At 47.5% G+C, this 12,277-nt stretch overlaps 2 protein-coding genes and 1 non-coding gene across 3 annotated transcripts; all 3 read right to left on the bottom strand.

Annotated features, from left to right (window-relative positions):
- Positions 1-502: 502 nt before the first annotated feature.
- Positions 503-605, bottom strand: BCR38DRAFT_t194. The gene has a single exon. It is a non-coding gene; the product is annotated as a tRNA-Thr (tRNA).
- A 5,962-nt stretch (positions 606-6,567) lies between these two features.
- On the bottom strand, positions 6,568-7,890 carry BCR38DRAFT_524924 (uncharacterized protein). Its single transcript, XM_040865304.1, has 2 exons — positions 7,065-7,890; positions 6,568-7,008 (listed from the first exon to the last, which is right to left on the bottom strand). The coding sequence occupies exons 1-2, from the start codon at positions 7,822-7,824 to the stop codon at positions 6,959-6,961; spliced, it is 810 nt and encodes a 269-aa protein (XP_040715003.1). The 5' UTR covers positions 7,825-7,890; the 3' UTR covers positions 6,568-6,958.
- Positions 7,891-8,947: 1,057 nt separating this feature from the next.
- Positions 8,948-9,376, bottom strand: BCR38DRAFT_524923 (uncharacterized protein; the record flags this gene model as incomplete). Its single annotated transcript, XM_040865303.1, has 2 exons — positions 9,083-9,376; positions 8,948-9,001 (listed from the first exon to the last, which is right to left on the bottom strand). Exons 1-2 carry the CDS (start codon positions 9,293-9,295, stop codon positions 8,948-8,950), a joined length of 267 nt encoding a protein of 88 aa, XP_040715002.1. The 5' UTR covers positions 9,296-9,376.
- Between the last annotated feature and the right edge of the window lie 2,901 nt (positions 9,377-12,277).

Raw genomic sequence — 12,277 nt, 5'->3', positions numbered from 1 at the left:
TTCTAAAGAATCTATAAAAGGCAGAGCAACGGGAGTTCGCGAGAACAGAACACAGAGAACAACACACCTCATTCATATACAATCTTACGCCCTTCTGACTACTCGATTGGACACACGTGATATTCGACAATTCGTCCTCAGGGGTGGGATGCTGCTGATGTGCAGAAGATGCTCGACTATTTTTTGTCGCGACAAGTCGTAGTATCTGCTAATTCGGGTTCTCGTCGAGCGTATACATCTCAACTATACGCTCAAGTGGATAGACCGTAACGTGGTCTAGACGCTCGCAAGAATCGCGGCGAGAGGGGGTCCGATAAGGGGTCGGATTAACGATTCGAATTCTGGACCGGCTGTCGAGTTATATTCCGCCGACGTAGTGCTTGACTGTCGACTGGCTAGGACGCTCGTAATCCTAAACTGCACCAATCTCCCTATTATCGCTAGGTAGGCGAAGTCAACAAGGTGGGCAGCGCGCCGTAAGGGTTGACTAAACCCCCTTGTGTGTCAGCTGCGGGATTCGAACCCGCGACTCGTCACCGACCCAAGTGGGCGAGGCTCAAATCGGGACTTATCTACCAGCGAAGTGACCAACTACACCAGCCGACTATAAAAAATATGAAATGGCCAAGAAAGAGTGCTCGTGCTTCTGAAGAAACCAAAACTGGGTTCAGCTGGTGCAAGAAATGATCGGATCGGCATTAAGTGCGGAACAGTGGTACTAGGGGCATAGTATCATGGTCGGCGATGCGGTTAACCTATGAGTGTGCATATTTGACCGGACCATACCAGGCTTGGTAATTATTTCCCAACATTAACTCCAGGTTTCCGTATCTCTGCTGTTTAGATATGCTGACACTCACTTGAGACTATTCTGAGTACTTCAAAATCATAGGTAGAAGTTTCCACAAATAAAATTGATGCACCATGTGTTGAGAACGTTGGCGCCCTTATCAGGGCGTCTTGATGGGTTTCACAGCAGATAGTGTAATGCAAATAATAGCTTATAAAGAGAAACTCAGTAGACACATCCGATCTTAATACTACCTTCTACAATATATAAGATAACCCGTCTATGTGAGTTTTACAAATAGCGACAGGTAGAGACATGATTATTTTCATGCTATTCAACTCACAAGCTCATTTCACCAACTATGGGCAAAATGCCGCTCTGAAATTTCATCCCAAATCAGAATTTGTTTGACGAGAAACATCAGGAACTGTACACATGCGCCTCCCCATAAAGCAAATTCTCACGTCTGATCCATCAGCATTTATGGCCAGCTTGACATCCTCATGATTCCTATATTCGTAGCTGTTTCCCATCATAAGCAAATGGTTGCGTGAACTGGTCCAAGCGGGAAAGGATCTACTACTCACGTGTGCCTTGGTCTGTTTCTCCATCTAGTGTCTTATGTTGAGATCTGTTTCCGTCTTTTAGGTTCCAATATTGTCCTCTGTGCATATCGTATCTGAGGAATATCTCGGTGAAGAGCTAAAGTGTGACGTTGATATAGAAGAAGGAGGTGTAGCAGTCTGCGAGGACTTCGAAGAGAATATATTGGATGATTTGGGTGGCATTTTGGCTGAGATGGGAGCTGTACGTTTTTTATGCGGCGTTGGATTGAAAGTGAATATTGGGGAAGACTTGATGATTAGAAGTGATAACTGGTTCGAATTGTACAGCCCCAACTCATGGCATTTCCGAACCCTTATACATTTTACATCCTTGTTTTCGTCTGTAAAACGCATCCGGAATCGTCATCTATGCGAACGCAGACATCGTTGAATAATATGTGCAGCTCGTGAAAATCCCGAGATCAGGTCATTGGCTCAGCCAATGACTGTAACCCATGTCCGCAGAGATATGACACTTATCCCTTTCAGGCAGCATTGCGAACTCCGAGATCGACCTGCTGGGACCAATCGGACATTTTCAACTTCAGGGGGCGTGAGATTGATGCGAACTCGAACTTTCGTTGTTGCTGACACGCAATGGTGAGCGTATCGTGGTAACTGGGCTCACTAAATATTCATCGCCTGCAGTAGACCGCAAACCTGTAACCGTGGCGCCTGAGCCGCATCATCGTCAAATCCATCACGTTGTAAAAGCGAAGGCTAACTTCAACAGTATTCGCCCCAAGCGACCCAGCAAGTGCCGATAACCGAAGGACTGTCAGGGTACGGCTAGGCCGAAGGCAATAGTACAGAGTGATGGGGAGTAACGGGCGTCCCTCCTACGTAATACCGGGTGGTCACTGGCGGTCTCAGGTAGGGGTGCCCACGGTGATGCATTGATCTCTGCCCTCTCTATCTTCCTTCGTCTCGACTCCTTACTTATAGCCAGCCGAGGTTCTCTCTTGGATTCTGGATGTTTGCTTCCGTATGTCTGTGTTCCTCCGACTTCGGCCAATATCTTGGACAGCGGCTCCTTATCTGCAACCAAGCGATTCCCTATCCGTTGCAAACGGCTTCAACGGCTCTCATTCGCCACAAGCGGCTCTCTAGCCGCCACAAACGGCTTCCTACCTGGTGGAAGCCGGCCCGCCTCGGATGACACTTGTGGCTCTGACAACTCCTTCCCTATCCTACTTCGAGATGGTCCTTATATAGATAGCTAGGCCGCCGCTTGGACCCGGCATAACAGCAGGGTTGGCGATGCCAAGGATCTTGACTCTCGTCATCCCAAAGCTTCACATAGATTGTAATCATGATTCGGGAGTCTTTTGTCCGAAACACCCCTCCGGCGGCCCACCGGTGTCCTGCGTTCAGTGTCCTGACACCCACTGGTGCCTATGGCATTCTGTTCTCTGACATCGCTATACGAAGGATCGTACGAAGGGTGTTTATCGTCTTCTTATCCTCGACGGGCATGAGAGCCACCACTCGACTGACTTCGAGCTATATTGCAAAGAGCATACTATTATTACACTTAGTATGCCTGCTCATTCGTCACATAAGCTCCAGCCTCTCGATGTAGGCTGTTTTAGGGCTTTGAAAAGGTCGTACGGCAAAGAAATTGAAGACCTAATACGGGCGCATATAACCCATATCTCGAAGGAGGATTTCTTTTCGGCATTCTATAGGGCGTATCGTACGACTATAACTAAGTCGAATATCCAGGCAGGTTTCAGGGGGACAGGACTTATTCCGTACGACCCGGAATATGTGATTTCACAGCTGAATATTAAGCTACATACGCCTACACCTCCTGGGAGCTCGTCTGGCGCACCCTTAATCTGGGAATCAAAGACTCCAAATAACCCAACCGAGGCGCAATCCCAGTCTGAATACGTTAAAAACAGAATCGTACAGCATCAGAATAGCTCCCCGACGACAATACTTACGGCTATTGACCAATTTTCACGTGGTGCGACGGCTGTTATGCATCGGTTAGTTTTGAGCATGAGGTTACTACACTTCGGAAGGCCAATCAAGAGCTAAGCCGTCGTCGAAGGACTAAAATCGACAGCTACAAGATGGAGGATCTCTTAGCTTTGCGAGAAGCATCAGCCAGCTTCCCAGCAAGAGTTGGCAGGTTAAATGAAAAGCCTAAACAGATAACGTAGTCCACGGTCCAATTGCACACTTCGGCAGATTTTTGTACGCTACCACTTTGACCTGCGGTTTTTCACCATATACCTAGGGTTGGTTCTTGGAATGAAAGTGATATGATTCTAGCATTATATGCGCTTCAATCTGATCCAAATTTAAGTGTACGTCGCGCTGGTCAGATCTATAACGTACCTTTTAGAACCCTTGCGTATCGACGCGACGGTAAACCCGCTCGAGCGATTACGCGATCGCCAACGCAAAAGTTGACTCCTTCCGAAGAAGAGGCAATCGTACGACATATAAACGACCTAGATTCGCGAGCATTTCCTCCCCGATTGAGTGGTGTTGAAGATATGGCCAACCGATTACTTCGAAGTCGCGACGCGGGACGCGTCGGCGTCAACTGGGCCTCGAGCTTCGTAAGGCGACAACCAGACCTCCGGACGCGTTTAAATCGAAGGATCGACTATCAGAGAGTCCTCTGCGAAGACCCCGACGCGTATAGGGCGTGGTTTGACCTGGTACGGAATACAATTGCGAAATACGCGATCCAGGAGGATATCTACAACTTCGACGAGACCGGTTTTGTGATGGGCTAAATCTCGTCCGAAATGGTCGTGACGACTTCTGATCGGCGCGGAAGGCCTAGAGAAGCCCAGTAAGGAAATCGGGAATGGGTTACAGTTATTCAAGGCGTTGGGTCGTCCGGTTATGCCCTCCCTCCGTACATCATTTTCGCCGGCAAAACCCACCTCTCGTCATGGTACGAAAACAGCCCATTACCGCCTGATTGGGTTATCGCAGTTACTAAAAATGGCTGAACTACGAACGAGAGAGGCGAAGATTGGATAAAATACTTCGATCATCACACCAAGTCTCGTACGAAAGGTACTCATCGCCTATTGATCCTCGACGGTCACGAAAGCCATCACTCGACCGATTTCGAGGTATATTGCAAAGCTAACAATATCGTCACGCTTTGTATGCCTCCTCATTCGTCGAATAAGCTCCAGCCTCTTGATGTTGGTTGTTTTCGCGGGTTAAAAAGAGCGTACGGAAAAGAAATCGAAGATCTCATGCGAGCACATATAAGTCATATCTCGAAAGAAGACTTTTTACCGGCGTTTTTAAACGCGTACAACGCAACTTTCACGGTTTCAAATATCCAAGGAGGTTTCCGAGGGGTAGGAATAGTTCCGTACGATGCAGATTATGTCATATCACAGCTCGATGTGAAATTACATACGCCAACATCTCCGGGTAGCTCGGCTGGTCTCCCCGTCCCTTGGGAATCAAAGACTCCGAACAACCCAGCCGAAGCCCAATCACAAACCGATTATGTGAAAAATAGGATTGTACGACATAAAAATAGCTCACCAACGTCAACTTTTACTGGAATAGATCAGATTGCGCGAGGTACAACGAAGGTTATGCATCGGCTTGCCCTTTTAGAAGGCGAGGCCGAATGACTTCGAAAGGCAAATGAGACCTTAAGTCGACGTCGCCGTGCGAAGAAAAAACAGCTACAGAGTGGAGGATCACTTCGTATACAAGCTGGACAGGACCTACAGTCTCAACGAGAGGTTGATGGGCAGTTACATGACGAATTTCGTCAAATTGGTGGTCGTACGAGGCGGCGAATTGCGCGTGTACGGCGCTGTAGAATCTGCGGCGAGCCCGGACATAATGCGCGCACTTGTGGAAATGATGTAGAGACGTCTGAAGATAACGATTCTGAGTAGTTTCAATTGATGATAGGCGTTGTGGTTGAATTAACTTATACATTGTCGTATAAGGTCTGCCAAAGTGTGCAATTGGACCGTGAACTACGTTAGACCATCTCTTGAAAATACACTTTGTCTCCAACCGTCCCAGGTCGTTTGTATCGGTCATTCAGCCACCAGCTAAACCAGTTCTCTGGTCACATTATTACCGTAAATTTGTGTGGACAGCTAATCAACATAACAAGAGGATCAAGCTGCATCAATAACTTGAGCAAATGTGTCAACTCTCATTTGATATCTGGTGCCACGCTGTGTCATGAGTTAAAGTGAGACCTTTAGAAGTTTCACATGACAGAAAATAATCTTATCGCTATGTGTCACGCTATATTCGGGCTTAATTACCACCGCAATACATTCATCAAGAAAGGTTACTTGCAGTTAGGAACGATTATCTCGTCATCAGAGCAGGGCATTTCAGTTTTTAACCAGGACTAGTCGCCCCAGTGAAATATTCTGGCTTCGTCTACTTTGCAGTGGAAACACGTGGAATGCTTCATATTATTCTTCGAATCCAGTGACAGGATCAATGCCGATACCAATAATGAGACGTCTCTGAGCTGTAGCTATTTCGTGGTATCACGATACCCGTGTATGCTTTGCAAGAATTAACCACCCCACGATTCCAGTTGTAGCTACTACAAGAAGAGTTTTCCACAAGGGTTCCTGGGGTTCGTAATGGATTCCGTTCCCGACCACTAATACGGCACCACGTCCAGGATGCTTTTCTGCACTTCCAGTTACAAGCGTTGCAGCGCTGCCATCTTTCCCGAACTGACAACAGTGCAGCCCGTTTCCTAGACAGTAAAAACCATGAGCTTATTTTTACCATCAAAATAATCGATGAAGTGGAAGTTACGGGTCTTCTCTTACCGTAAGACTTTGCGGGTGTGTTTGTGGGAGTTGAAGTATTGAGATTTTCACCAGGAGTATCTGACTTGTTTCCATCCATCATGCTGTTTCGTGATGGTCTCGATTTCATTGGGTAATTCTTGTGCTAAATATCGTTAGATGGTTACAAGTATGCAGCGGATATTTTGTGAAGTACTACCGGATAACTACAGGTCGGCTACGAGGTAGTTTTGTTGAGTAAATTAGTAATAGAGTATAATAGGTTGTTATTGTTGTATATTATAGTGGTTTGTAAAAGTGTAATTCATTAGTCTATCTGGAGGGAAACTGGGCCTTTATTTATAGGAATAGGTTCTGTTAGCTAGACTTCTTTATTACCAGTCTTGGTCCTTTATTCGGGCTACATTCGTAACTTTGCTTTGTTCTATATTCCTTAATATACCAAGGAATGTCTTTATCCTTTTATTGTCTACATTCTTAACTGAATAAAGGAGTTTGTCGTTTATTCTTCTGTTTTCGGCACGAACCCATTATTATTCTCACGAGGATGCGGATAGATGAGAATGTTCTGAACAGGGCTTTGTGGACTTCATCATCTAATATCTTTTCGAAACGCTGCATGACTAATGGGGTGGCCCAGCGGAGGAAGTTTTGGATAATTGAACCGATCAAGGCCGGTAGCATGTTGATATTCATCAGGGCTGAATCTCTTAGTTTCAGCATGCCTAATATATGATGCGATACACTCAACTAGTGTATCTCCCACACCTCGATCACCAATACCGGGGAAGCACCTGTGGCCTGCTCTGTGCAGTTCTCTTAACTGATTAAAATGAGCATATGCCAAAACTCAGGGACTAGGGGCTCGGTCAGACTCACATGATTTCCACCCCTGAATCTCATTCTTATTCTCCATACTATCACGCCACAACCTCAAACACCAACTTGCCACCAGTTCATCCATCGTCTGCCTCGCAACAGGCACAGTTATATCCAACTTGCGCTGCCCCTCACTTTCACTCTCCACCGCAATGGCATTCCTACCCACATCCAACCACTGGTACCTTTGCCCCAATCTCTTCACCAAAAGCACCACACCCACCTCCACCACGGCGTTCTTCCGCCCCCTATACCCCTTCGGAAACCCATTATCTTTCACGGCCCGTGTCCTCACGACTCTAAACCCCGAATGAGGGATATGCATCTCCTTCAACGCCAGATTGCCCACACATCCCCGCGACTTCGCAGCAAGGCAATAGGGGAAATTTGACATTGCTGGGGGTAAATATTTCAGGTCAAATATAAGCCTGTCGCGCTGCACGACGCGCGGGGTGCCGTTGGTGTTTGTGCGCACATGGTGCACGAGGCGGCGGAATGATAGATTAGACTCGATGTCTGTGATGGCGGTTTGGCTAACATCGCGGGAGAGTTCATACAGAGGGAATGCTGTTGTAGAGGAAGGGTAGATGAACTGGTCGTTAAGCTGCAGCATGACGGGCTGGATCAAGTCGCTGCTTGTGTCGTCGTGGTTTGCGGGGTCGTAGGGTGGAGGTTCGTCTACCAGGAGCATAGAGGTCGTCATTGTCACTAAAGAAGTCGGTTGATATTGGTCAGTATCTAATTCGAATTTTGGCGTCATAAACCTTGGCGAGGCTTTTGATAGCGTGACCTGCAGACCTTCCTTCCAGTCTGCCGTTTCGTAGGGGCAGAGCGAGGAACTGATCGGCGGCACCCAAATCCGGCAGTCCAATAACCCGACGTTCCCCAAATGACATCATGCAGAACCCAACGTCGCAGCGGAGCGGCTCCGCCATACTTAGTAATCATGAGACGGTCGAGATTCAAAGACCCGTCTAGACCGTTGCTTTAAATCCCTTGAACGTTGTCGTAATACGACTGAGATCGCCAGGGGTCGTGCAGTAATGTTGCATATGGACGATATCAAAACTTGACCCAACTTTATGTGTCAGGCTATGCATATTTGGTCATTTTCATGGCCTCGAAGTGAATGGGACGTATACCGATGCCTAGTATCAATCCAGTCATGTGGTCCGCTCGCGCTGTTAGAAATGGTAAACTGCTAATATAATCGTGTGCTAGCGTATCCCGCTATAGTCCATAGTGCTGGTTGTATGAACAACGATCTCGTGCAAGTAGTGAACTTTTTCTCTGTCGCATGGGCAATTCTCTAAACCCAGCACTTTCTCCAGCCACGTCTTTCTTTTCTCTTGTAGAATCGATACAACTGCTAGTTATGTAATTATACCCTATTCGATCTTAGTTCCAGCCAACGCCACCCCAGCCTTAGATCCTGCCTGTCAATAATTGCACTAGCAGACGCATGCATCCGGAGGCGTACATGCAATCCGATACTGGTTTCCGACAGTCATGGAAACGGTTGATTTGCTCGAAGCCGACAGACGAGAAGCTAATACAAAGCCAACAGGTGTCTAAAAGTTCTCACGATCTTGCGATAGCATATTGAAAAGAAGAAGAAAAGCAAGAATGATGCTGAGCATGGGTCACAAGAGATTCTCAAAGTGTATGTTCACCAAAATACATCAATTTGTCTGCAATATACTCCAAGCTACGGAGAACATGGTTCGAAGGAATGTCGTCAAGGCCTTGACATAAAATAGAAAATAGCCCTCAGTGCCTCCGCCATCATATTCGCATCATCAGTCTTTGCTTCCCCACTCAAAAACGCTGCTACCCCACATGGGTATTCTAGGTCTCAGTCATCCTTTGTTCAGGATGTTCATTTAGAGCGAGACGCAGTTGAGGAGCTGGAGGTTGACATTGAGCAAAGTAGAGCCCTAGAGTAAGAGAAAACGCATGTAATTAGCAGTCTGTCCGCATGATAGAGACGGAGCTGTATGTGCTGAATTGGAACTCACCGCGGGGGCCGAAGTCTTGCAATTGTATTTCTTAGTGGTGCAGACGTCACCGAGAATCTGCACGACGCAGGTGAGGATGCCGTTGCAGCAGAGTTGCTTGTTCGACGCGGCGGGAGTGCCAGTGCGGACCTCGAGGCCTTCAGCTTCGACGGCAGGGGCAGCGAAGGCAGCGGCGGTGAAAGCCAGGACGGTGGTGATGGTGGAGAACTGCATTTTGACTGAGGTTTTGAGGGGTGGGTAAAGGCCTTGGGAGCTGGAAGATTGGTTTGAAGTGGTAGGGAAGGCTTGTTGACTGATGAAGCTGATGGTGATGAGAGAAAAGAAGATTGATGGACGGGAGATCGATGGTTTATATAGACGAGTTCTTCTGTTTCCTGAGTCCCCGAGCTTTGACCAGAATCTACGGATGATGGATACGATCGGAGCAACTCTTCCTGTTGCTTCTGAGTACCTTCGATCTATAGAGGAATTTCACGATGCTGTGCTTTTTGCTCTGGCCATATTTCTTGAGATCAAGTTTGTGTCTCAGCTCGGATCACGAGCCGACTGGTTTAAGATGGAGAGAATGGTCCGGCATCGATAGTCAGCTTGCCTCGAGCACAGCTGGCTTGAGCTTAGCCAATGAACTGTCAGCAGGACTTTCATTGGGTCAACGGCAATAGTTGTCCGCTGGCGGCCTGCATGAGCTGGACTGGAAAAGCTACCAGCCATGGAGGCTTGGTTTAGGCGTAAGGCACGGCTTCTATCAGCCTCTATACGTGAGTTTTATCATCAATGCTTGACCTGGGCCTATAATAGGGCTTATCACTTTTGGACATGGATGTTTCTCAAAACCCGATGTCGCACAGCGTCCTGCGGTGTCGGTAAGTGGTACCCGGCAGCGGTTCGGAACCTGAACACACCCAATCAGACCAGGATGACGAGGAGGCTTGCGTAGAACAACTGGTGGGATTCAAGATATTAAAAGTCGTATGTTTTTTTGTAGGTGATGGTGTATTCATCGACTGTGGTTATTCAAGCCCCCACTAGTTTGTTCAACACCAACACTCTTCTTCTTCGTCCTATTCGAGAAGCTAACTCGGACTTTTAGCGTCTTTACCATTAGAACGGGACACCAACGGATGAACTTTCCCTGTCGTCTGGTTATGACTTTATGATGCTTGCCGCGCAGTCTTTTACTTTTAGCTACCATTGTATAGGTTGTATTAGGCTCCACGGACGTGCGCGATGAACAAACTATTTGCAGAGAAAGCATGCCTTTCATCTATGCAGATAACCGTACACAAGACCATAGAGATATGTGATGAGCCATTGGGCCACGACGGATGAATGTGCCGGGAGAATGTGACCGGAAAACATGGAGGGTTCAACAGATATTTGGCTCAAGAAACGCCTCATCTGGTTAATCAAGATCATGCATGATGCCCGACTGCTTGCATCGTTTATTGCCACGTTGTAGTAAACTTGCAGCTTAAGTCAGCTCTTGATAAAGGAGTTTGACGAGAACAAGACTTTACCACTGAGGTCCCGGTATTTCGCAAGAATAGGTTGTCCGCCTTTTCTCCGCGGGGCTAAATGAAATTAACCTCCATTCCACCAAGCCACATCTCAACCTTCACCGGTGCCTGCAATTGTCCAACCATTGAAATCCGGGTCAATCATCCAGTGTCCTATTTACTTGACGCCACCACATTTCCAAGCTAGCTAGCTGGCTTCGGCAATTCCGACCGCAAAGCTGGAAGAAAGAAGGTCGACTGGTTCGCGCGTTGATAACTCACAAAAGGGGAGGAATGAGGATGATAGACATGCACTGTACTACACTGAAAGGTTTGCAGGGCACCGCAGCATTTTTACTGGCAGGACATGGAAACATCTGTGACGCCATCCATTCCTGGACCATTGCTAGAATGAGATTCTCTAAGATGGCTTTCGGTAGTGGAAATATGATCTTACGTCACCTGAAAGTTGCGGCAAGGCACAATTAGTGCAGCCAATCCAGCCATTTGGCACACTAACTTTTACGCTCCCACTGTATGCATTGTAAACTGTCCGAGCCACTGATGAGAAGGCGCTTTCGGAACGGCCCTCGCTTCGCGGCTGGCAGCCGCAAAACTTAACCTTATTGACGTTTCTAGTAGGCTTCTATACAGCGGGTACGTAGGGAAAAATCTAAGGATGAGGTTTTCGTACTAAGGATCGATATGGACTTGTAGATTATCAAGAGCCAAGTTAAGGCACCCATTGGAAATTTTCCTTTCCCAAATAACCAGCAGGTAGAAAGTAAACATGCACCTGCTTGATTCAGGGGCCACGGAGTATGCAGTCAGTTCTTTTTCAGTCAAAATCGCAAGTCATCTAGATCGTGCTTGATGAGCCACAAGATCTCTTGCATTGGGAGAGTATGCATCGGCGGATAGGTGCATCATAGAAAGGTCGCCATATGTAAGGCCAGCCAGTCGCCCAACCTCGCATCCCTGTTGGCACAGATATCAGCATCTACGAATGGCCGGAAAACACGATAGCAACACTAGACACAAATTATCGTCCCTCGGCAAGGGTTTCCGCGATTGACAGACCTAGAGGGGGAACACATAATCAGCCTCGTTTTCCACGACAAGAACAGCAGGAAGTGTGGATTTGCATCGGGACATTGTCGGACCGCACCAGCCTTCTGTTGACTGAATATGGATGGTGCAAATGATGTTGTAACTTCAAGGGCGTTACAACCTAATTGCCAACGTGTGAGGCCATATGGCCACCGAACGTACGTTATGGGCCGATATGACCACCATCCACAGTAACACACAATTTCTGCCTGTGGGACAGGCATCGTACACTCTTTGGACTCGAGGAGATCAGAGACACATTCAATCCTATGCTTTGTTACACCTTGCAATAAGTCCGATGGGTATGCATAATACAATTCATCCCATGGTTAGACGGTGAAGGGGTTCAGGTCTCCTGAATGAGAAGGAAATAAAGAACGGATCTGTCACCTGATGTTCTAGCCAAATTGCATTGTGATTGGCTTGGCGGGACCGCCCACCTGGTTCTTCACTGTAGGGTTGGATGCTTGTTATGGAATACAGCCCGATTGGTTCCACCTCAGCGCCCGAGACTGGTGTAAGCTGGTGTTAAGCAACAACGCCGATGCCTGAGGGTTGGCTCAGCCGCGACATCGTATCTTGTCCCTTG

The sequence above is a fragment of the Pseudomassariella vexata genome (assembly GCF_002105095.1).
Source record: "Pseudomassariella vexata strain CBS 129021 chromosome Unknown BCR38scaffold_8, whole genome shotgun sequence".
NCBI lineage: Eukaryota > Fungi > Ascomycota > Sordariomycetes > Amphisphaeriales > Pseudomassariaceae > Pseudomassariella > Pseudomassariella vexata.
This window is presented reverse-complemented; position numbering and strand designations above follow the sequence as displayed.

What these genes read in the sequence shown, in the direction of transcription:
- BCR38DRAFT_524924 (XM_040865304.1), bottom strand. Translation starts at nt 7,824, where the DNA reads ATGACGCCAAAATTCGAATTAGATACTGACCAATATCAACCGACTTCT. An exon ending in GATTCAGGGGTGGAAATCAT is followed by an intron (nt 7,009 to 7,064) that starts GTGAGTCTGACC and finishes CATTTTAATCAG; the next exon opens with TTAAGAGAACTGCACAGAGC.